The following is a 26,636-nucleotide window of genomic DNA, read 5'->3' on the forward strand; positions in this document are numbered from 1 at the left end:
GTTGACTTCATTAACTTTGCCTCCAACTTTCACCCTGCCCTCAAATTTACCTGGTCCATTTCTGACACTTCCCTCCCCTTTCTTGATCTTTCTGTCTCCATCTCTGGAGACGGCTTATCTACTGATGTCTACTATAAGCCTACGGACTCTCACATCTACCTGGACTATTCCTCTTCCCACCCTGTCTCTTGCAAAAATGCCATCCCCTTCTAGCAATTCCTCCATCTCTGCCGCATCTGCTCTCAGGACGAGGCTTTTCATTCCAGGACGAAGGAGATGTCTTCCTTTTTGAAAGAAAAGGGCTTTCCTTCCTCCACCATCTACTCTACTCTCAAATGCATCTCTCCCAGTTCACGCACATCTGCTCTCATCCTATCCTCCCGCCACCCCACTCGGGATAGGGTTCCTCTTGTCCTCACCTACCACCCTACTAGCCTCCAGTCCAACATGTAATTCTCCGTAACTTCTGCCACCTCCAACGGGATCCCACTACCAAGCACATCTTTCCCTCCCCCCCTTTCTGCTTTCCACAGGGATTGCTCCCTATGCGACTCCCTTGTCCATTCGTCCCCCCCATCCCTTCCCACCGATCTCCCTCCTGGCACTTATCCTTGTAAACGGAACAAATGCTACACCTGCCCTTACACTTCCTCCTTCACCACCATTCAGGGCCCCAGACAGTACTTCCAGGTGAGGTGACACTTCACCTGTGAGTCGGCTGGTGTGGTATACTGTGTCCGGTGCTCCCGGTGTGGCCTTTTATATATTGGTGAGACCTGACGCAGACTGGGAGACAGTTTCGCTGAACACCTACGGTCTGTCCGGCAGAGAAAGCAGGATCTCCCAGTGGCCACACATTTTAATTCCACATCCCATTCGCATTCTGATATGTCTATCCATGGCCTCCTCTTCAGTCAAAATGAATCCAAACTCAGGTTGGAGGAACAACACCTTATATTCCGTCTGGGTAGCCTCCAACCTGATGGCATGAACATTGATTTCTCTAACTTCCATTAGTACCCCTCCTCCCCTTCTACCCCATAATGTATTTATCTATTTATCAATCTATCTATCTATCTATCTATCCATTCATTCATTTCCACCTCCCCCTACCTTTCTCTCTCTGTCCCTCTCACAATAACTCCTTGCCTGCTCTCCAACTTCCTCTGGTGCTCTCCTCCCCCTTTCTTTCTCCCTAGGCCTTCTGTCCCATGATCCTCTCCCTTCTCTAGCCTTGTATCACTTTTGCCAATCAACTTTCCAGCTCTTAGCTTTATCCTTCCCCCTCCTGTCTTCTCCTATCATTTTGGATCTCCCCCTCCCCCTCCTACTTTCAAGTCTCTTACTATCTCTTTTTTCAGTTACTCCTGACGAAGGGTCTCAGTCCGAAACGTCGACAGTACTTCTTCCTATAGATGCTACCTGGCCTGTTGCGTTCCACCAGCATTTTGTGTGTGTGTTGCTTGAATTTCCAGCATCTGCAGATTTCCTCGTGCCTCTGCAAATCATACCTGGTTTTCTGGTACAGGTCTGGATGGCCAGTCTTGAATGCCACAAATCTAGCCTTCCGCAGACGACGTACCTCCTGGTTCATCCATGGCTTTTGGTCTGAGAATGTTCAGTAAGTCTTTGTAGGCACACACTCATCCACACAGGGTTTAATGTAGTTGGTAACAACTGCAGCATACTCATCCAGATTCAAAGATGAATCCCTGAATATAGTCCAGTACACCGATTCAAAGCAGTCCTGTAGACGCTCCTGTGCTTCCCTTGTCCAAACCTTCTTGGTCCTCACTGCTGGTGCTGCAGTCTTCAGTCTCTGCCTGTGCTCAGGGAGTAGAAGTACAGCCAGGTGATCAGACTTCCCGAAGTGAGGGTGTGGAATAGCACGGTAGGCATCCTTGATGGTGGTGTAACAGTTGTCCAGTGTGTTGTTTCCTCTGGAATTGCAAGTGATCTGTTGATGGTAATTGCTTAGCGATTTTTTCAGACTAGCCTGGTTAAAATCTCCCAAAACAATGGTAAAGACATGAGGATGCGCTGTTTCGTGCATGTTGATCCCATTGCTCAGAGCATCTAAAGCCAGATTGACATTGGCCCGAGGCAGAATGTATACTGCTACCAAAATGACCCCGGAGAACTCCCGTGGTAGGTAAAAAGGACGGCACTTAACTGCTAGATATTCCAGGTCTGATGAGCAGAACTGGGACATCACTGATATATTTGTGCACCAAGAAGACTTGATTATGAGGCATACTCCTCCACCTCTGCTTTTGAGAGACTTGATAGATCTATCCTGACGGTGTATAGTAAACCCGTCGATCTGAATCGCTGCATCCGGTATGGAAGGGGTTAACCAGGATTCTGTGAGACAAAGGACACACACGGTCCTAATGTCCCTCTGATTCAGCACGCTGGCTCTGAGATCATCGATTTTATTCACTGGAGACTGCACATTTGCCAGCAAGATAATCGGTATCGGGAGTTTAAAACCCCATTTCCTTAAACACACTTTGTAACCCCGATCTACAGCCACGCTTCCTCCGTGGGCGCTTCCATCCAAAATCAGAGTCGTTTCCGTCAGTTTTAAGCAGCGATAGTTAGTTTAAATGCATTAAGACATCTTTGTGGACTGTACTGACCTTGGAAGTAGTTGTGCTTTTTAGCTGTATCAGTCTGAAACAAGAATATTTAATCAAATATCTAAGCAAGATTATTAACAGCCTGAAGGAGAGGCCTTCCCACACCCAACTGTATCACGGATGAGAAATACTCATTCCTCACCTCATCATCATTGGGATCCTTTACACCAACCTGATATGATGCTGAAATTTGACAACACCATGATCAAACACCAGTGAGCTGAGACACGTTCCTCTCCAGACTACTTTTTCTAAAGACCCTCTGGAGTCAGATCAGAGGCGACTCCAGAATCATTCCAGTGTGGTGACACTGTAAATCAGAATTTCATAACTGGGAAAAATGTCAGACAATTTCATCCCACAGGTCACAGGAATCCAGAGGGTTCGGTGGGGGTGAGGATTATTCAGCTTTTTTTCTTTTAAATCTTTTTATTAAAATGAATCCAGAATTACTTGGAGATGTGACTGGAGTTGATACACAAGTGTGAAAATACAATGACAGATACCTTTGTCCAAATCCTCTTTTATGTTCCGACACATCAGAATTAAAATGACCACAATTGGCAGTACGATCGACAAGACGATACTGACGGCTCCCGCGGTGGAAATGCCTGTAATTAAAAATAAATTCAAATAAGTAAACATAACAATTGATCATAGAAATGACCATAACAGCTGTCTATTGTTAAAATCAACCAAACTATTCCACTTATCTCTACAGGGCAGGAAATGTACCAACCTCTGCCCAGACTTGCTAACTTTGTCTACATGACTGAACCAACTGACTCTGCATGGCCTCCGATGTGGGATAACAACATGCTGACCTGTTATTCCAGACCTGAATTATTCCCTGCAGTCTAATCTATCCTGGTCACTTGCTGTCAATATTCTGCACTGGCTGCATCTTCTGGTGTTCCAATGGCCACACCGTGAGGAGTTCACGACACTGCAGCCAGCCATCCCACATGGTCCATGGTTTGACTCTCCTGACATCCACAATGATTGGTTATGTGGCTGTCCAACAATTTCACTGGAAACTCACTGAATCCCCCAAGTTCAATCTTAAAATATCAATTTCCGATTCATCTACCACTGATAACCGGGCTCAGTCATTAACCCTCGCAGGGGTGGGTGGGTACAATTGCTTACTGGCTCCATTCCACACTTATTCAACTAATTTTTCCCATTACTTTTGCAAGAGGGAGTTCTTGCTGATATCAATGATGTGGTCAGGGTACATTCGAGGAGAGAGTGCTGTTTTTTGGAGGGAACCTTGACATGCATGTGGTTATTTGACGCATACATAATGCTCATTGTCACCCAGTTGTGGGTCTGAGGACTGCAGATGCTGGTGGTCCTGATAAAACATCTTACAATGTACTGACTGAGATACTCAATGCATTCCAACCATCCTGCAGAGAACTGAGTTCATCACTTTCATACAAGTTTATTTGACCACATACCAAAAATCGTAGCGCTGACAATCCAGGCAATGATGAAACAATTGATGAGGACAATATCACTGATGGCTTTCAACTTCCTCCAAATTGCGATTATCTGAGAACCTTTTCAAAAATAAAAAGAAATTTACAACATTTGATAACCACACAATATAAATGATGTAACACATGCATCAATGGACAAATGTCCCGGTAACAGAGCTTGACTCAGGGTTGTTTCGATTGGTGATGATATTGCATGTCCTAAACATCAAGCAACCCAAACAACTCTGAAATGGATCAGATGTCAGAGCTTTGGATTGAAGGAGGTTCAGGAGTTCACTCACCACTGCAGCAAATGGGGAGCTCAGAGAGACACAAAACACAGTTTGTGGCTGCTACCAGGATTTGTTTTACATTTGATAACTTAGATAAACCCTCAGCCAGTGACTGTGCATGTGGAAACAGATAGACTGCAGCTTCCCTCTGGACATGTCCAGCAGATAAGGCAACAGCCCACTGTCAATATTCTCTGCTGTATTCCCTCATGATCTCAAGGGCTGAGACTGACATCAAGTTGCCAGTGTAAACAAAAACCAACCCCAGCTGTAACACTGAGGTTCCACTGTTTGACTGTGAATCCTGTTCTGATGCCGAGGACTGGAACAGCTGCTCACAGCATCAGGCAGTGGCTTATTCCAACATTGAAACGAAACAGCTCAAGGGTACAGGCTGAACTGTCCAAATGCTGGGATATTTAATACAGATAAGGGGAGAGGTTGTCCAGGACATCCAGTGGTGAGCAGTGCACACGATCCAAGGACACCTCTCTTGTAGTGGCTTTTGTTCATTTCCAATTGCTCTCAAGAAAAGGGGGGTGGAAGAGCTGGTTTCTTATTTTGCACCCCACCACCTAAATTCCCACCCTCTTCACACCCCACATTACTGAAAAAGAATTTCTCTTAATTTCCTCACAAATGCTCTTTCACATTCCCAACCTTATTGTCCACATCGCAGGAGTTACTGAGGTGTTGAATCAAACCCTCTTCACATCACCAAATCCCCTTTCCCCATTATAACTATAACTCATTCACCTGAGACTCTGCCCATTGGTACAACTTCCATCACTATACACTCAAGATTAACAGGCCTGACCACCCTGTCTGATAAACTGGTTTAACTAATCACAAATAGATTCAGCTCTTGCTCACCGAACTGTTTGAAGATGAACTGGAATTCAAAGTTATCCCCCAGGTCATCACCCTGATGTTTTTCAATGATATGAACCAAACCGTGAATGCTTGTGTAAAAATAAAACAAGCTGCATCAGGTCTCAACCTGAAATGTTCACAACCCCTTTACCTCAGACAAGAGAAAATCTGCAGATGCTGGAAATCCGAGGAATACACACAAAATGCTGGAGGAACTCGTCAGGCCAGGCAGGTCTGGAGAGACACCCTTCAGACACACCAGTGGACACTGACTGAGTGTTGTGAACCCACAGGAAGGTGGGGGCTTCGAAGACCGAATCAGGAGATTGGTCAATAAAGCTCTCAGTGTGATGGCAGGGCTGGTGGGGACTTGTGTGTGTGTCCACTCATGCCAGAGTGATGAGTCCACCACAGAAGAAAGGTCTAGCTGAAGAACAGATGGGTCATAGCTGAATGGCCACAATGATACAATGGAATAAGAAAGCAACAGAAGGTTTGCCTGCTTCAGCTGTTACATCTCGCTCGCTCTCTCTCTCCAACGATTACAACACAACAACCATAATTACCTCAGCACGCATGAACTGAACTTTATACTTTTCTATGACAATTCATTTACCCCTGGACATCGATAGAGCTTGTTTATTATTGCTTATTATTGTTCCTACACTTTTAGGTTTATTATTGCAATATACAACTTCAACATAACATCCCACTCCTGTACTCAGTATATTGATTTAAGAGAACCAATGTGCCAAAAGGTTTCTTTATGACCCTCCCTCACTGTGACACCTCTTTCAATGAATTCTGGACCTGTATTCCCAGATGCCCTTGTTTTACCACACTCCTCAGTGCCCTACCATTCTCTGTGTAAGACCTGCCCTGGTTGGTCCTCCCAAAGTGCATCACCAAGCAGTTGTCTGCATTAAATTCCATCTGCCATTTTTCAGACCATTTTTCCAGCTGCTCCAGATTCCCTGCAAGCAATGACAGCCTTCCTCGCTGTCCACGACACCCCCACGCTTGGTATCAGCCACAAATTTACTGATCCAGTGTATCACATTATCAACCAGATTGTTGACATAAATAACAAACAACAACAGACCTAGCACTGATCCCTGTGGAAATAAATTTTCAACACAGATTATAGTTCAAGAATAGTAGCAAAACCTCCAGCTCCTGACATTAATATAATGAAAAATACTCTCTCAAAATCTTTCCTGTAGGTAGGTGACCAAAACTACACACTGTACTCCAAATTAGACCTTACCAAAGTTTTAGACAACTTCAACCTAAGCATCTCCTGTACACAATACATTGATTTATGAAGGCCAATGTGCCAAAAGCTTTCTTTATGATCCTATCGACCCATGACACAACTTTCAATTAATTATGAACCTGTATTCCCAGATCCCTTTGTTCTACCCCACTCCTCAGTGCCCTACCATACACCCCTAATCCTGGTGTCATCTGCATATTTACTGATCCAGTTAACCATATTATCGTCCTGATCAGTGATATTGATGAGAAACAATGGACCCAGTGTTGATCCTGTGACACTCCACTAGTCACAGGCCTCCAGTCAGAGAGGCAACCACTGTCTGGCTTCTCCCACAAAGCCAATGTCTAATCAATTTACTATCTCATCCTGAAAGCCAAGTGTCTGAACCTTTCTGATGAACCTCCCATGTGGGACCATGTCAAATGTCTTGCTAAATTCCATGTAGACAACATCCACTGCCTTGCCCTCATCAATTCTCCTGGTAACTTCCTCAAGAAATTCTAAAATATTGATTAAACATAAACTATCATGCACAAAGCCAAGCTGACTATCCCCAATGATAAAGCATCTTCTGATCAGAGAAATTCAGTCATAAGTTTGCAAAGATTGTCGTTGATGAAAATCTAACACCAGAACACGTTTACAATGCTGATTGTTTTATACCTTAAATAAAACCTAAAAATAAAATACAAATACAGTGTGCTGTAATGTTTTTATGAAAATACAACATTGAGCTGGAGACTGAAATCCTGCCATTGTTTGTTGTTCAGCAGCTGATTCAGGTATTCTCTGATGCTGTTGTGCTGCTTTTGTTACCCTGCACACATTATATTTTCATTATATTAATGTTACATTATAATTTTTACTGTGACATACGGATGTGTGATGAACAACTGTAAGACAAAGTCTGCTTACCAGTAGCACATAAATTCAGAGTCGGAAATGATGGCGATACTAAACTATCTCATTATATATTCCAAAATCTGAAACACTTCTGGCCCCGAGCATTTCAGAGAAGGGTTACTCAACCTGTATATTGTGTCTGAGGCAGGAACATCAATAACACTTAAAAGGTCCCGGACCAGTCAGGTGTGGGGCCTTTAAGGCTCATCGCCATGTCTGAAAGTGAGGCTGGAGAGGGGAATCCAAGCCAGGCTGAAACACAGGGGGATGAGGCCTCCTCTACCCGGCATCCTGTTGGCAAATGTGCCGTCAATGGAGAACAAAATCACGGGTCTGAGGGCAAGACTGCTGCATCAGAGGCAGCTGAGAGTCAGCTCAATTGTATGCTTTATGGAAACGTGGCTTTCTCCAGACACTCCGGATGCAGCAGACAGACCAGAGGGATTCACGATTCACAGAATGGACCCAACTGCTGACTCGGGGAAGGCAAAAGGAGAAGGTGTGTGTTTATGGTTAACTCTCTGACATGAGTGGTTTGAGTGGTGGGTGATCTGGGAAGGGTCCAATGTAGCTGGAAGGTGTGATTTCATATGATCCATTACCAGCTGCTCAAAGCACTTCATGATTGTTGAGGTCAATGCCACTGAGTGGTAATCAATTCGGCCAATTACTGTCTCTCTCGGACACTGAAATGATGGTGGCTGCCTGGAAACCTGCAGGGACAGTGAACTGTTTCAGAGAGATGTTAAAGATGTCTGTAAAGACCTGTGTTAGCTGGGTTGGACAATCTCTCTACATCCCACCAGGTCTGTTGTCTGGCCCTGCACCTTTGCATGGGTAATGAGAAACCACATTTGGTCAGATTACAGATTGATGAGCATCTGCAACCAGTCTGAGTTGGCATCGGGGACCAGGGTCGACCAGGGGAAGAGTGAGGCCACGCTCTTCAGCATGGTTGTTATTCTGGGTGGGGGTCTGTGACTCGTGGTGTTTTGTAGGTATCTGTGCTGGGACCTCTGTTGTTTGTAATGCAGAAGTGACTTGGATGGAAATTTAGATGGTAACTTTTCTGATGACAAAAAGAATATTGACAGAGTTGCAGACATTGTGCAGTTTTGTTTGCCCAGTTGTAGAAAGGCTGTGGAGGCTTTGGAGAGGGTGCAGAAAAGCTTTACCAAGATGCTGTCTAGATTAGAGGGTATGAGCTACAAAGAGAGGTTGGGCAAATTCTGATTGTTTTATCTGGAGTGTCAGAGGCTGGGGGGGGGGGGGGGGGGGATACCTGATAGAAGTTTATAAGATTATGAGAGGAGTAGATAGGGCAGACAGTCAGTCTTTTACCCAGGGTGGAAATGTTGAAAACTAGAGGCTGTAGCTGGAAGGTCAATGGGGAAAAGTTTAAAGGAGATGTGCAGGGCAAATTATTTTACAGAGTGCCAGTGTCTGGAGTGGGCTGCCAGGGGTGGGGGAGGCATTTAAAAGGCATTCAGACAGGCAGAAGAATCTGCAGGGGATGGAGGGATATGGATCGTGTTCAGGCAGAAGAGTCTGCAGGGGATGGAGGGATATGGATGGTGTTCAGGCAGAAGAATCTGCAGGGGATGGAGGGATATGGATCATGTTCAGGCAGAAGAATCTGCAGGGGATGGAGGGATATGGATGGTGTTCAGACAGAAGAATCTGCAGGGGATGGAGGGATATGGATCATGTTCAGGCAGAAGAATCTGCAGGGGATGGAGGGATATGGATGGTGTTCAGACAGAAGAATCTGCAGGGGATGGAGGGATATCGATCATGTTCAGGCAGAAGAATCTGCAGGGGATGGAGGGATATGGATCATGTTCAGGCAGAAGAATCTGCAGGGGATGGAGGGATATGGATGGTGTTCAGACAGAAGAATCTGCAGGGGATGGAGGGATATAGATCATGTTCAGGCAGAAGAATCTGCAGGGGATGGAGGGATATGGATGGTGTTCAGACAGAAGAATCTGCAGGGGATGGAGGGATATGGATCATGTTCAGGCAGAAGAATCTGCAGGGGATGGAGGGATATGGATCGTGTTCAGGCAGAAGAATCTGCAGGGGATGGAGGGATATGGATCATGTTCAGGCAGAAGAATCTGCAGGGGATGGAGGGATATGGATCGTGTTCAGGCAGAAGAATCTGCAGGGGATGGAGGGATATGGATGGTGTTCAGACAGAAGAATCTGCAGGGGATGGAGGGATATGGATCATGTTCAGGCAGAAGAATCTGCAGGGGATGGAGGGATATGGATCGTGTTCAGGCAGAAGAATCTGCAGGGGATGGAGGGATATGGATAGTGTTCAGGCAGAAGAATCTGCAGGGGATGGAGGGATATGGATCGTGTTCAGGTAGAAGAATCTGCAGGGGATGGAGGGATATGGATCGTGTTCAGGCAGAAGAATCTGCAGGGGATGGAGGGATATGGATCGTGTTCAGACAGAAGGGATGAGTTTGATTTGGTATCATGTTCAGCACAGACACTCTGCCTCAGGGCCGGTTCCTGTGCTGTACTGTTCTACATGAAAATCCTGAGGGACTTGACAGAGTGTCAATTGTTCAAAGTTCAAAGTCAACTTTATTATCAAAGTACATAAATATCACCATATACAACCCTGAGATTCACTTTCTTGTGTGCTGCCCTGCAAATCTCTAGAATAGTAACGATAACAGGATCAATGAAAGACCAACCAGAGTGCAGAAGACAACAACTGCACAAACGCAAATAAATAACAAGTACATGAGATCATGAGACAGAGTCCTTGAAAGTGAGATCATTGTCGTGGGAACATTTCAAAGATGGGACAAGTGAAGTTGAGTGTAGTTATCCTCTTTTGTTCAAGAGCCTGATGGTTGAGGGGTAGTAACTGTTCTTGAACCTGGTGGTGCGAGTCCTGAGGCTCTTGTACCTTCTACCTGATGGCCACAGTGAAAAGAGAGCATGACCTGTTTGGTGGGAATCCCTGATGATGGGTGCTGCTTTCCTACGACAGTGTTTCATGTAGATATGCTCAATGGTTCGGAGGGCTTTACCCATGATGTACTGGGATGATCCCTTACATTGCGTCTGGTTTTCTGTTCAAAGTCATTAGTATTTCCATACCAGGCTATGATGCAGCCAATCAATATACTCTCCACTACACATCGATAGAAGTGTAGAAGTTAGAAATAGAAGTTTGTCAAAGTTTTAGATGTCATGCCGAATCTCTGCCAACTGCTCAGGAAATGGTGCAGGCACTGCCATGCTTTCTTCAGAATTGCATTTCCGTGCTGGACCCGGGACAGGTCCTCTGAAATAGGAGCACCCAGGAATTTAAAACTGCAGACCCTCTCCGCCTCTGATCCTCTGATGAGGACTGGCTCATGGACCTCTGGTTTCCTTCTCCTGAAGTCTGTAATCAACTCCTTGGTCTTTCTGACATTGAGTGAGAGGTTGTTGTTGTGACACCACTCAGACAGATTTTCAATCTCCCTCCTGTATGCTGATTCATCAACACGTTGATTTGGCCTGTGACAGTGGTGTTGTCAGCAAACCTGAATGTGGCATTGGAACTGTGCTCAGCCACACAGTCATAAGTGTAAAGCAAGTAGAGCAGGGTCTAAGCTCACAGCCCTGTGGTCACCTGTGCTGATGGAGATCGTGGAGGAGATGTTGTTGCCAACCGAACTGACTGGGGTTTACAAGTGAGGAAATTCAGGATCCAATTGCACAGGGAGATATTGAGGCCAAGGTCTTGTAGCTTATTGATTTGAGGGGATGATGGTATTGAATTCTGAGCTGTAGTTAATAACAAACATACATCTTTGCTGTCCAGATGTTCCAGGATTAAGTGAGGAGCCAATGAGATGGCATCTGCTGTAGACCTGTTGCTCCGGATGTAAATTGGAGTGGATCCAAGTCGCCTCTCAGGCAGGAGCTGATATGTTTCATCACCAACCTGTCAAAACACGTCATCACTGTCGATGTACCTCAGTGTAACTGGGCGATAGTCATTGAAGCAGGTCACCACGCTCTTCCTGAACACCAATATGAATGAAGCCTGCTTGATGCAGGTGGTACCACACTCTGCCGAAGCAAGAGGTTAAAGGTCTCAGTGAACACACCAGACAGTCGATCAGCATTTTAGTACGTGGCCAGTTACCCAGTCCGGTCCAGATGCTTTCCTGGGATTCACCCTCCTGAAGACAACCCACACTTCAGATCATCGGGGGATGTGGGAGTTTGCGATGGTTCCTCCATGTTCTGATAGTCAACGTGAGCAGAGAAAACATTAAGCTCATCTAGAAGTGAAGCTCTGCTGTCTCCCATGTCACTTGATTTAACTTTATAAGAGGTGATTGCATTCAAACCCTGCCTCAGCTGTCGAGGATCCCATCGTTGATTCAGGTTTGGTTTGGAACTTCACGTCAGTGTCTTCAGATCTTCTACCTCCTCCTAGATCTTAGCAATGAGAAGAGGGCATATCCTGGGTGATGGGGGGCCTGAAGGGTCAATGCCGTCTTTCTGAGGCATCGCCTTTAAAAGATGTCCTGGATGCTGGGGAGGCTGGTGCCCATGATGGAGCTGACTGAGTTTACAACTTTCTGCAGCTTATTCCGATCCTGTACAGTGACCCTCACACCAGACGGTGATGCAACCAGTTAGAAAGCTCTTCACAGTGCATCTGCAGAAAGTTGTGAGTGTCTGTGGTGACATCCCAGTTGTCCTCAAGTTCCTCAGGAAATATAGCCGCTGTCGTGCCGCTGCCACTGTAATTGTATCAAGATGTTGGGCCAGGATAGATCCTCAGAGATGTTGACACCCAGCAACTTGAAACTGCTCCCCCTCAGCAAGCTGTTTACTGTTTACCTGTGCTGCACACTACATGCACTCTGAATTATGTTTTATTAATGTATTTGTGGTACTATTTTGTTTTCTCTGCTGTGAGTGATCTGTGGTTCGTGGGTGCACCGTGGTCTGGAGGAATATTTGTTTCATTTGGTTGTATTATGTACAGTCAGATGACAATAAACTTGAACGTGTCCAGTTTAACTGAAGATAATTTTAACTCTTGTATAGTCAGTTCACTCTACAATAAATGTGACATTCTGCTACCTTCTCTGATTACTTGCTGAAGCTGAAATTGAGACAGTTGCAAATGATGCCCAGTGAACCCAGCTCCCTCTGCATCTGCAGCCTCTCCCCATTTCAATAATACACTCCTTCGTTTTCCCTGACAAAATGAACAATTCCACATTCTGCCACCTTACACTCCATTTGTCAGATGATTTGCCTATTCTCATCACTTTGGACCTTCCATATGTCCTTATCACAATTTACTTTCCTCCTTATGCTGGAGTCAAATTTAACCACCATATCATTGGTACCTTCATCTCCCGCAGCAAGAACATTACAGAAAATCTCTGTTCCCAGAACCAAACACAGCGGCATCCACTTTTACATCCAGACAACCAGAAAAGACCCATTTATGCCGACTGTCTTCTTCCTGTCTTACCTTCTCCACAATAACCTTTGATATGACACCATAGTAAATGTTCACTGGAAATCTAAACACAGCAGATCCACTTTTACCCACAGCACGTTACCGCTGTAAAAAGAGGCCAATAAATAGATCAAACATGATATCCCTCTCACAAAACCATGTTGATCTTTGCTGATTCAGGTATGTTTGTTTTAGGAGTCCTGTTATTATGCCTAATGATTAAAATCTCATCTGTGCTCTCAGAACCTGCTAGATCTTTATACCTCACATTCCCTGACCCAGTTCTCCAACAGATTAGTCCAGATGCATTTGAAATTTCTTCGCTTCTCTAACTCTCTTCTCCTGTGAACTCCTGATCTTCATCACTCCACCATTGGTGTGTGTGTTTTGATTTACCACCAAGACCAATCTCTGACTTTCCCTGTGCTACATACCCCGGGGGTATCTTGTGAATGTCTTATGACCGTGATGTAATTGAGTATCTGGCGAGCATGATGTAATGGTCTTGTGATGGTGGGGTCATGTAATTTCCTGCCAGAGTGAGGTCACATGATGTAATTTTCTGCCAGTGAGAGGATATGTGATGGCCTGTTCCAATAGGTATAAAACAGAAAAGCCTTGATGTGAGGCAAGTCAGTTCGTGGCTTAATTCGTCAGTTACTCTGTTATGCTGCGTATTCGTCTCATGACGCAGTTTTGTTTTAAAGTGGAGTTTTACTTTCTATTGTAAGCTGTACCAGCAGTTTTTAAAAAATCTGCCAGTTATGTTTGATGTATCTTCGATTTAATTTTAAAGCTCAAGTATTGGAGAGTGAAGATTTGCCAAAGTATGGGAACCCGAAGGATTGAGTAAAGTTGGTGTTCTTGGTGGTAATACAGGGTTTTCCTTGTTGGATCTTTGTTCAAGGAAGTAGTGATAGCCCCTGCATTGTGAAAGCAGAAAGGGTTGGGGCAGCGTTATTCGTCAAGGAAAAGGTCAGTTTCTTTATGCCATTTTTATTTCCTTCGCCAGAAATCCTTCAGGTAAGTCATATTTCGGCAGGGATCAGCAGTAACGTCACGTCATCGAGGAATTTGTTACTTCAGGTAAGTCTCTCCTAATTGACTGTGTAAATCATTTGGACTTTCACATTTACCAGTTTTAAGAACTGTGTTCGCATTTATCGCTTTAAGAACTGCTCAAGTTGCCATATAACAGTTAACCTCCGGTTAAGTTAGTCGTTTGTTTACTTTTCATTTGTTGTTGAGCTGAGTTTAAATAAATGTTTCTTTGTTTATAAAAAACCGGTTTCAATTCTATATTCATTGTTGGTGGTTCTGTATTGTAACACCTGTCTGAAACTCAGCACTTGTACTTCTCCCTTTCAAACCGAACTCTATGTTCAGTACAGGGTCACCGGCGTCATTATTGTTCCCTGTGAATTACTGACATATTATTTTGCAATTTGCCTCTGAAGCTTCACAGTACTTTTCATAGAAACATAAAAAACCTATAGCATAATACAGGCTCGTCGGCCCACAAAGTTGTGCCAAACAGGTCCCTATCTTAGAAATTACTAGTCTTCCCTATAGCCCTCTATTTTACTAAGCTCCATGTACTTATCCAAAAGTCTCTTAAAAGACCCTATCATATCTGCCTCCAACACCATTGCTGGCAGCCCATTCCAAGCACTCACCACTCTCTGAGTAAAAAACTTACCCCTGACATCTCTTCTGTACCTACTCCCCAGCACCTTAAACCTGTGTCCTCTTGTGGCAAGCATTTCAGTTCCAGGAAAAAGTCTCTGACGATTCACACAATCAATGCCTCTCATCATCTTATACATCTCTATTTGGTTACCTCTCATCCTCTGTCGCTCCAATGAGAAAAGGCTGAGTTCACTCAACCTATTCTAAAAAGGCATGCTCCACAATCCAGGCAACATCCTTGTAAATCTCCTCTGCACCCTTTCTATGGCTTCCACATCCTTCCTGTAGTGAGGTGAGCACAGTACTCCAAGTGGGGTCTGACTAGAGTCCTATATAGCTGCAACATTACCTCTCAGCTCCTAAATTCAATTCCATGACTGATGAAGGCCAATACACCGTACACCTTCTTAACCACAGGGTCAACATGCACAGCTGCTTTGAGCGTCCTATGGACTTGGACCCCAAGATCCCTTTGATCTTCCACACTGCCAAGAGTCTTACCATTAACACTATATTCTGCCATCATATTTGACTTACCAAGATGAACCACTTCACACTTATCTGGGTTGAACTCCATCTGCCAGTTCTCAGCCCAGTTTTGCAACCTATCAATGTCCCGCTGTAACCTCAGACAACCCTCCACACTATCCACAACACCCCTAACCTTTGTGTCATCAGCAAACTTACTAACCCATCCCTCCACTTCCTCATCCAGGTCATTTATAAAAAATCACAAAGAGTAAGGGTCCCAGAACAGATCCCTGAGGCACTCCACTGGTCACCAACCGCCATGCAGAATGTGACTCATCTACAACCACTCTTTGCCTTCTGTGGGAAGCCAGTTCTGGATCCACAAAGTAATGCCCCTTTGATCTCATGCCTCCTCACTTTCTCAATAAGCCTTGCATGTTGTACCTTATCAAATGCCTTGCTGAAGTCCATATACACTACATCTACTGCTCTTCCTTCATCAATGTGTTTAGTGACATCCTCAAAAAATTCAATCAGGCTCGTAAGGCGCAACCTTACGAATTAATATAATTCATTATATTAATTCCAGGAACTGGAGGTTTTGTTACTATTCTTGAACTATAATCTGTGTTGAAAGTTTATTTGTGAAGTGGACTTGGCCAGGAAGTTCCTGAATGAGGACAAGAGGAAGGAATAACAATATTTTGAACTTTGATGTTTTATAAGCTGGAAAGGAACTTGGGGGTAAAAGCCACAGAGCTGAAAGCTGCTGTTGAATGAAAATGTTGTTGTAAGTATCCAAGAGAGACACAACGGAGACAGTCCTACTCCTTCCCAAACTCGTCACAATCAGGATCACAGGGGGAACCTTTCCCTCCGTCCTCAGCTCGAAGCTGATTTTCTGTTATATTGAAGTTCAACACAATGTGAAACCCAAATGAATTGAGTCAGCCCCTCTCAGGGCCCCTTCTATTAAAAACCCTCCAGAGTCAGTTCAAAGGCAATTCCCAAATATTTCCAGGCATTCTGTGTTGTTACAAAACATCAGCTCATAACTGAAATGAACAGGACAACTTCACCCAAATGTAGAGGACTGGAAGAGTTGGGATAGAGTGTTGGTAATTCAGGCAAGAGTTAATTTGGTATCTTTTTTTTGGAAAATATATCACATTTCACTTGCTTGCAAATTTATATTCAAGTGTGTATTAAACAATGTCAGATACCTTTCAGTAATTCCCAGATCTTGGTCACATACCGAAGTTCATTGATATAAAATGAAGAAAACTGCAATCCTACGATCAACACACCAATTACCACAAAGTCCAACGGTGAAAGGCCTGTAATTAAAAATAAATCAAATAAACAAACATGTAACAAAACTCCAGAGAAATGTCAATGAAAACTTCCAATGGCTGCAACAATCAAACTCTTACACTGATGTCCCAGTGAGGGAAAATGCCAATTCCCACCCAGTGTGCCAACCTTTGACCCAGACCTGCACCAGCAGACCCTGTCTAGATTAACAAGACACTGAACTGCAATGCCAGGCATGAATGATGAATTCACGGTGCCCACTCTATTTTCCACGTGGGTCTCCAGCCCAGTCTTTAATGTCATCTGCTGCCAATTTCTGCACTGGCTGCTCCTTCTGGTTCCAATGGCCAGACCTTAAAGAGTTCACTAAGGTCCATAGTTTCTTTCTCCCAAAATCCACAACAGTTGTTTATGGAGAAACCCATAAATTTCAGAGAAAGTTGCTGAAATTTCCATTCCAGTTCTGACCAGTTTCCATAGTGTCTGCTGTTCATAACTGGAGCTCGATGCCAGTTCTTCACTGGTGGAAATTCCTCATTGGCTGCATTCAATGTGATTGCAACCTAATTCTCCTCATTTCCTGATGTGGTAACAGTCCATCAGAGAAGAAAAAGCTGTACATGGCATTCATCGAACACTCAGACATGTCAGTCGCTGTCACCAGCTCCATCACTCCAGATGTTTGTGTTGGAATGTCAGATGGTGAACAGAGGAAGGAAACAGGAGTGTTTCTGACAGCTGCTTTGACTCTGCATATCTATTCACTGATGTACGTAGATTGAACAATTCAGACAAATTCTGTGAATGGGAGCCACAGTGAAAATCTACTTTAACTCTGCCCACCATCTTGGTGAACCTTTTTCTACACTCTTTCTAGTCTAATCACATTCTGACAGGCTGCATCACTGTCTGGTGTGAGTGGGGTGAGTGGCTATTGCACAGGACCGAAAGAAGCTGCAGAGGGTAGTAAGTTTAGTCAGCTCCATCCTGGCTACCAGCCTACTAAGTACCCAGGACATCTTCATGTAGCAGTGGCTCAGAAAGGCAGCGTCCATTATTAAGGACCTCCAGCACCCAGGCCATGCCCTTTTCTCACTGTTACCATCAGGTAGGAGGTACTGAAGACTGAAGGCACACACTTAGCGATTCAGGAACAACTTCTTCCCCTCTGCCATCCGATTCCTAAATGGACATTGAGCCCTTGAACACAACCTCACTTTTTAAATATATTTCTGTTTTTTCTACACGATTTTTATCTATTCAATGTACATATACTGTAATTGATTTAGTTATTATTATTATTTTCTTCTATATTATGTATTGCCACTGCTAAATTAACAAATTTCATGACACATGCTGGTGCTAATAAACCTGATTCTGATTATGTAATATTCATTTATGATTACATTTATTTATGTCTGCAAGATTGGAACAGAATACTCCAGGTGTGGCCTGACTAAAGATAGTACAGTTGTAACGTGACATCCCAACCTTGTACTCGATGCCCTACCAATGTAGGCAAGCACACCACGCACCTTCTTTACAATCCTGTCTGTCTGTGTCACCACTTCCAGGGAACTATGTACTTGTCCTAAGTTAATTACCATCTCCCATTCCTATGCCCACATACACAGTACACTAAAAGAACTTCCTTCACTGTCCACTATCACACCAATTTTGCTGTTGTCCACAGATATACTGATCACGTCACCTAAATTTTTGTCCAAATCATTAACATAAATGACAAACAACAGGAGACCACTGCAGTACACTATTTCTTTGGCAGTTTGAACGGGGCACGACGCGTGAAAGTCAGCCCGTGAGGCCGCAGGAGAATTTAAAAAGCGAGCAGATTGATGGAGCGGATGACGGAGTAGAGGAAGACAGAGTAGGAAGGCTTTGGCTCGAGAAGCTTCAGCGAGCAGAGGCTGAGGACAAGCTTGATCCCATTTAGGTAAGGTCGGGTAAGCTTTAGTTGATCTAATTAGCTTAGGAGTAGTCAGGGCAGTCGACTGCTCCATTTGCAGTATGTGGGAAGTCAGGGCGAGCACTATTGTCCCTGATGATTACACTTGCAAAAGGTGCATCCAGCTTCAGCTCCTGACAAACCGAGTTAGAAAACTGGAGCTGGAGCTGGATGAACTTCAGATCATTCAGGAGGCAGAGGCAGAAATAGAGAGGAGTTTACAGGGAGATAGTCAGCCTTAAGAGTCAGGAGACAGGTAGCTGGGTGACTGTCAGGAGAGAGAAGGGGAATGGACAGGAAGAGCAGAGCACCCCTGTGGCCGTTCCCATCAACAATAAGTATACCGTTCTGGATACTGTTGGTGGGGACGACCTGCCAGGGACAAGTTGCAGTGGTTGTGTCTCTAGCACCGAGACTGGACCCTCTGCTCAGAAAGAAGGAGGGAAAAGAGGAGAGCAATAGTGATAGGGGATTCAATAGTTAGGGGGACAGATAAGAGGTTCTGTGGAAGAGATCGAGAATCCTGGATGGTCTGTTGCCTCCCTGGTGCCAGGGTCCGTGATATCTCGGATCGAGTTCTCAGTATTCTCAAGAGGGAGGGTGAGCAGCCAGATGTCGTGGTCCATGTAGGGACCAGTGACATGGGTAGGAAGAGTGAGGAGGTCCTGAAAGGTGAGTTTAGGGAGTTAGGCGCCAAGTTAAAGGACAGGATCTCCAGGATAACAATCTCAGGATTGATACCAGTACCATGTGCAGGCGGGTTTAGAAATAGTAAGATAGTGCACATCAACACATGGCTGAAGACATGGTGCAGGAGGGAGGGTTTCAGATTTATAGATAATTGGGCAGTTTTCCAGGGAAGGTGGAACCTGTTCCAGCGAAATGGTTTACATTTGAACTGGAGGGGGACAAATATTCTTGCAGGTAGGTTTGTTAGAGAGGCTTCAGAGGATTTAAACTAGATGCAAGGGGGGAGAGGAACCAGAGTGTAGGAACAGATGTATGGGAGAAGGAAGAAAAAGAAGATAGTAAAATTGTTTGTACCTTTACTGATAAACAGAAAGTAAGAGGTGGAGAATTTCCTAAATGCATTTATTTTAATGCTAGGAGCATTGTAAGAAAGGTGGATGAGCTTAGAGCATGGATTGATACCTGGAAATATGATGTTGTAGCTATTAGTCAAACATGGTTGTGGGAGGGGGTGTGATTGGCAACTAAATATTCCTGGATTTTGTTGCTTCAGGACTGATAGAATTGGAGGGACAAGAGGGGGAGGTGTTGCATTGCTTGTCAGAGAAAATATTACAGCAGCCGGATAGATTAGAGGGCTCGTCTAGGGAGACTATTTGGGTGGAATTAAGGAATGGGAAAGGTGTAGTAACACTTATAGGGGTGTATTATAGACCACCTAATGGGGACTGAGAATTAGAGGAGCAAATTTGTAAGGAGATTGTAGATATTTGTAGCAAACACAGGGTTGTGATTATGGGAGATTTTAATTTTCCACACATAGGCGGGGAAGCCCATACTGTAAAAGGGATGGATGGTTTGGAGTTTGTAAAATGTGTGCAGGATAGTTTTTTGCAGCAATACATAGAGGTACCAACTAGAGAAGGAGCAGTGTTGGATCTCCTGTTAGGGAATAATATAGGTCAGGTGACGGAGGTATCTGTTGGGGAGCACTTCGGGTCCAGTGATCACAATGCCATTAGTTTCAATATAATTATGGAGAAGGATAGGACTGGACCCAGGGTTGAGATTTTTGATTGGAGAAAGGCTAACTTTGAGGAGATGCGAAAGGATTTAGAGGGAGTGGATTGGGAAAATTTGTTTTATGGAAAGGATGTCATAGAGAAATGGAGGTCATTTAAAGGTGAAATTTTGAGGGTACAGAATCTTTATGTCCCTGTTAGGTTGAAAGGAAAGTTTAAAAGTTTGAGAGAGCCATGGTTTTCAAGGGATATTGGAAACTTGGTTCGGAAAAAGAGAGATATCTACAATAAATAAAGGCAGCATGGAGTAAGAGAGGTGCTCGAGGAATATAAAGAATGTAAAAAGAATCTTAAGAACGAAATTAGAAAAGCTAAAGGAAGGTACGAGGTTGCTTTGGCAAGTAGATGAAAATTAGTTGAAAATAAATCTAAAGGATTTCTACAGTTTTATGAATAGCAAAAGGATAGTGAGGGATAAAATTGGTCCCTTAGAGAATCAGAGTGGACAGCTATGAGTGGAGCTAAAAGAGATAGGGAGATTTTCAACAATTTCTTTTCTTCGGTATTCACTAAGGAGAAAGATATTGAATTGTGTAAAGTAAGGGAAACAAGTAGGGAAGTTATGGAAACTATGATGATTAAAGAAGAGGAAGTACTGGTGCCTTTAAACAATAGAAAAGTGGATAACTCTTCAGGTCATGACAGGATATTCCCTAGGACCTTGAGGGAAGTTAGTGTAGAAATAGCAGGGGCTCTGACAGAAAAATTTCAAATGTCATTAAAAACAGGGATGGTGCTGGAGGATTGGTGTATTGCTCAGGTTGTTCCATTGTTTAACAAGGGTTCTAAGAGTAAACCTAGCAATTATTGGCCTGTAAGTTTGACGTCAATGGTGGGTAAATTAATGGAAAGTATTCTTAGAGATGGTATATATAATTATCTGGATAGACAGGGTCTGATTATGAACAGTCAACATGGATTTGTGCATGGAAGGTCATGTTTGACAAATCCTATTGAATTTTTTGAAGAGGTTTCTAGGAATGTTGATGAGGTTAAAGCAGTGGATGTTGTCTATATAGACTTCAGTAAGGCCTTTGACAAGGTTCCACATGGAAGGTTAGTCAGGAAGATTCAATCGTTAGGTGTTAATTTTGAAGTAGTAAAATGGTTTCAACAGTGGCTGGATGGGAGATGCCAGAGAGTAGTGGTGGATAACTGTCAGGTTGGAGGCCGGTGACTGGTGGTGTGCCTCAGGGATCTGTACTGGGTCCGATGTTGTTTGTCATATACATTAATGATCTGGATGACAGGGTGGTAAATTGGATTAGTAAGTATGCAGATGATACTAAGATAGGTGGCGTTGTGGATAATGAATTAGGTTTTCAAAGCTTGCAGAGAGATTTAGGCCAGTTAGAAGAGTGGGCTAAAAGATGGCAGATGGAGTTTAATGCTGATAATTGTGAGGTGCTACATTTTGGTTGGAATAATCGAAAAAGGACATACATCGTAAATGGTAGGGCATTGAAGAATGCAGTAGAACAGAGTGATCTAGGAATAATGGTGCATAATTCCCTGAAGGTGGAATCTCATGTGGATAGGGTGGTGAAGAAAGCTTTTGGTATGCTGGCCTTTATAAATCAGAGCATTGAGTATAGGAGTTGGGATGTAATGTTAAAATTCTACAAGGCATTGGTGAGGCCAAATTTGGAGAAATGTGTACAGTTCTGGTCACCGAATTATAGGAAAAATGTCAACAAAATAGAGAGAGTACAGAGAAGATTTACTAGAATGTTACCTGGGTTTCAGCACCTAAGTTACAGGGAAAGGTTGAACAAGTTAGCTCTTTATTCTTTGGAGCATAAAAGGTTGAGGGGGGACTTGATAGAGGTATTTAAAATTATGAGGAGGATAGATAGGTTTGACGTGGATAGGCTTTTCCATTGAGAGTAGGGGATTTTCAAACAAGAGGACATGAGTTGAGAGTTAGGGGGCAAAAGTTTAAGGGTAACACGAGGGGGAATTTCTTTACTCAGAGTGTGGTAGCTGTGTGGAACGAGCTTCCAGTAGAAGTGTTAGAGGCAGGTTCGATTTTGTCATTTAAAGTAATATTGGATAGATATATGGATAGGAAAGGAATGGAGGGTTATGGGTTGAGTGCAGGTTGCTGGAACTAGGTGAGAGTAAGCGTTCAGCATGGACTAGAAGAGCTGAGATGGCCTGCTTCCGTACTGTAATTGTTATATGGCTATATTTGTCATCCATTGCCACTCCTGCCTCTGACAACCAAGCTAAATCTGCTTCAATGATGCTGGTTGGGAGAATTATTTTCTTGGATACTGGTGAGAACTTTGTTTCTCTTTAGGAAATATCACCATGTGATCCGTTACATTCTCCCAGGGAACATAAATGGTTCCTTGGTTTCATGTCTCATCCAAAGGCAGAGGTGTACTGGAGTGTTAAATTATGAGAGATTACACAGACTAGGACTGCATTCCCTGCCGTCTACTCAGTTGTAATTGGAGTTTTCAAGATATTAATGGTAGATGGAAGCTATTTCCAAACATTGGGACTGAGAAACGTTACCACAGAAATTCCCTTACAAAGCACCGTTTTGATTCAGTGTTTTACAGTTGGGATTTACATTTTCCAGAGTGGAAATGCCCTCCACAGGAATTCAATAGTGTGCTGTGTACAGTGGTCATCCTCACACCCTAATGGGGTTTCCACATCCGGAACACTGGTGATGTCATTTCCTGTGCAACATCCTCCTGTCGGGAAACTGCAGTGTCATTAGACTGGAAATTGGAGATGCTCCTGACTACCTGCCATGGTCTCCTCTCAGTGAGTAAATGTAGCCTCAGTAACACCATCTGAAGTCCCCATCACTTGTTTAAATGGCCAAGACCAGACTTCTGAAAATGCAACACTTCCCTCGCACTGGTTTGGGGGATGTGGGTCCTGTAGTTACTCCCCTCAGCTTGTCCTGAGAGGCTGATATTGAGCATCCCACTGGAATCTCTCATAATGGGAACTGGGTAGAGACTCCAGGAAACTAACCCAGAGACAATAAACTACTGGTCTCTGTGTGCTGACACTGTGATATCATTGTATGAACACAATTAAACCTCAATCAAATCCGGCACATCAGCAGCCCCTCAGGATTAGGGTTGACCTGTTTCCACCTCAATACCATGGGATCTGAAATGAATATTATTATTAAAATTTTATTATTTAGCTGCATCATTCCAGAATAATAATTATTTTGCTCTCCTTAACATTGGTGTACAAGGAAACTACATTAAAAAATTTTGAATTAAACAATTGTGAATCATAAGAATACTGGTCACGTACCTTCAACCACAAACCAATACATTAACGCAATGTACATGGCGATAAGTGACAAAGTATTACAGGTCCACAGGTTTAGAAAATAAAATCTGTATCCCAGATGTCCTGTGGAGAAATAAAAAAAGAATATGAAAGCCGTTAACAATCTGTGCAGACTGATTATGACACTGGAGGCCATTCTGGACATCAATCAATGCTAGCTCCTCAGGAAGCAATCACAATCCCACCGTTGACCCCACTTTAACTGTTACTCTCTCACCCCAGTTGTTACCAATGGCAAACCCTCCATCCCATCTCCCCAAATGTAAAATACATAACAGTAAATGTCCTTGGTGGGAACTGTTTTAAACCATCAGATCCAGCTGCACCTGATTCAGCATCATCGGTCTTCCTCCCCATCACTAAATTATTTGATCAAAGATTAACCTGAAGTGCAAGAATAATCCCTGATCTGATCTTGTCTCTGTAATTTTGCTCCAACAACATGTTCGATGCCCATCGATGGGTGTGACTGAGACTGTCCACCTGTCTCTGTGGTTCCCTCCCATCCCTTTGCCCCCTGGATCAATGTTCCCAAATGTTCCTGTTGCCCTGGTGTTGAAATTGCATCTCTCTCTCACTGGATTCTATCCCATCTCAGTTCTAATTTCAGTTTCTCTACAAAGCCACCGTGTGTCTGTGTCAGGTTTCGTGTCTGTGGACTCACTTTCATCAACTTCAGTTCTGAATGTTATCTGTTTAATTTTATTGTTTGCATTTTTTTCTACACATCGGGTGTTTGACAGTCTTCTTTTTAATGGGTTCTATTGTGTGTCTTTGTTTTGTGGCTGCCTGTAAGGAGACGGATCTCAATGTTGTATATCGTACACATACTTTGATAATAAATGTACTTTCAACTTTGATGTACCATCCCCATTCTAATCCTGCCCCTTATTGTTCAATTGATCCTCTTCACTGCCAACTTCTCTTCCAGGGCAAATGTTAACTGACATTGTTAATGGTTCCTTCTCCTCAGATATTGATCCTCCTACTTTGAAATCTCCCATCGTCACCTCTCTGCATTTAAATAAAAGCAAAATCCTGCAGCTCAGCCATGGCAACATCACTGTCTGGTCATTCAAATCCATCCGGTTGCCTGGTGACTGGAGCTGAACACAATGTGTCCAAAACAATATAGTGACTGGAAAACCCCACGTGTTGAGAATCTGAAATACACTCAGTGGCCACTTTATTAGGTACACCTGTACACCTGTTCGTTAATGTGAATATCCAATCAGCCAATCATGTGGCAGCAACTCAATGCATAAAAGCATTCAAACATTGTCATGAGGTTCAATTGTTGTTCAGACCAAACACTAGAATGGGGCAGAAATGTGATCTAAGTGACTTTGACTGTGGAATGATTGTTGGTGCCAGATGTGGTGGTTTGAGAATCTCAGAAACTGCTGATCTACTGAGATTGTCATGCACAACAGTCTCTAGAGTTCACAGAGAATGGTCCAAAAAGCCAAATAAAACATCCAGTGAGTGACAGTTCTGTAGCTGAAAATGTTTTGTCAGAGAATGGCCAGGCTGTATCAAGCTGACAGGAAGGTGACAGTAATTCAAATACCCACGTGTTACGACAGTGGTGTGCAGCAGAACATCTTTCACAGACAACATATCGAACCCTGAAGTGGGTGGGCTACAGCAGCAGAAGACCATGAACACTCACTCAGTGGCCACTTTATTAGGTACAGGAGGGAGCTGATAAAGTGGTCACTGAGTGTATCAGAAAAAATGCTGGAGGTACACTGCAGTAGAAGCCGCATTTGTGCAGAGATCTGATGTTTCTAGTCACAGAGAAGAGTGAGAGAAATCCTGAGAAATACAAGAGAAAGAGAAACAACGGTGTACGATACACTGCAGTTGCTGGAAATTTGGAATAAAGAAGAATCCTAGATTTCCATTTCTGCATCTGTGGAGAGTGGAAAACAGAGTTATGGTCACAAACTCTGATCTTGTATCAGAAGTGGTCAGTTCGAACATAAACTGGAATGGCTGGTTATCTGAAATTGATGAATTCATTATTGCAGCTCCTGGGACTCAATGTGGAATAAGGGATGCTGCTCCTCAATGGGCTTTGCTGGAACTGGGGAAGAGGTTAAAGATGGGAAATCAGAGAGAAAACTAACGTGATCGGCAACTGGAAGCTCACTGTTACCCTCGGTGTTCTGCAAAGTGGTCACACAACCTGTAATGGTTTCTCCAATGTGCAGGAAACTGCTGTGAGGACACAGAATTGGAAGTACAAGTCACTCACTGCTTTCCCTGGAGGGTTATATGTGTGCCAGGAATGGGGAAAGGGAAGAGGTAATAAAGCAGGTGTTGCATCTTCTTTGGTTCTGGGAGACAGAGGTGTCCCATGTGGAAAACTGCATTGGAAAGAGAGGTCCTTTCAAATAAACTTTTGCAAACACCCAAGAGAAATTGCCAAGTCTGAAAGAAAGAGCCACATGTACTGTACGCTCACCAGCAGGTCTGAGAGACAACTGCTCAATCCCCTGACACCGATGGGGAGTAGAACTCCCTTCACAACTCTGCCCTCTGTGTGAATGAGGCCCCTGTTTCCAAAGGCACAGTCACCATCAGGATGAAAGGGCATCTTTCCCTCAGTCCCACCTCTAAACAGACTTGGTGACACAGTGAGATGAGACAACACAATGTAGCAAACACGAGTGAATGAAGACGGCTCCTCTCATGGCCACTTCTCCCAAATATCTTCTGCAGTTTGGTCAGAGGTGACTCCAGGACTGTTTCAGGTATTCCATGTCACTGCAAAGCACCTCAAAACTGGGAAAAAATGGGCAATTGCATACCACAGGTCACAGGGACAGAGGGGAGGTGGGGGGAGAGGTCGGTGGTGTAAATGATTTCCCACATTTTCTCTTGCTTTTGTTAAAGTTCATTCATGTTTACTGAGTGGTGTCTGAAAGTTCATGCAAGAGCAAATTAATCAATGACAGATACCTCCGAGGGTTTTCCACCTCAACTGGTCCGGTAACATGGCTGAATGAAGAGATGCTGCAGAAATCACCTGTCCTGCAGTCAATACAGCGATCAGTATAACATCCTTGAGGGAAAACCCTGAAATTAAAATTAAATTCAAATCATTAA

At 43.7% G+C, this 26,636-nt stretch overlaps 1 protein-coding gene across 1 annotated transcript in view; it reads right to left on the reverse strand.

Moving 5' to 3' along the window:
* The window catches only part of LOC140718718 (uncharacterized), a 145,523-nt gene that overhangs the window by 57,961 nt on the left and 60,926 nt on the right, over positions 1 to 26,636 (reverse strand). Inside the window, exons 5-9 of the mRNA XM_073032815.1 lie at positions 26,490 to 26,606; positions 23,484 to 23,585; positions 16,364 to 16,477; positions 4,106 to 4,207; positions 3,149 to 3,253 (exon numbers count right to left, since the gene is read on the reverse strand). Coding sequence (XP_072888916.1) covers positions 3,149 to 3,253; positions 4,106 to 4,207; positions 16,364 to 16,477; positions 23,484 to 23,585; positions 26,490 to 26,606 — 540 coding nt within the window. The remainder of the gene's footprint in view (positions 1 to 3,148; positions 3,254 to 4,105; positions 4,208 to 16,363; positions 16,478 to 23,483; positions 23,586 to 26,489; positions 26,607 to 26,636) is intronic.

This window comes from Hemitrygon akajei, chromosome 2 (genome assembly GCF_048418815.1).
Source record: "Hemitrygon akajei chromosome 2, sHemAka1.3, whole genome shotgun sequence".
Taxonomy (NCBI): Eukaryota; Metazoa; Chordata; class Chondrichthyes; order Myliobatiformes; family Dasyatidae; genus Hemitrygon; species Hemitrygon akajei.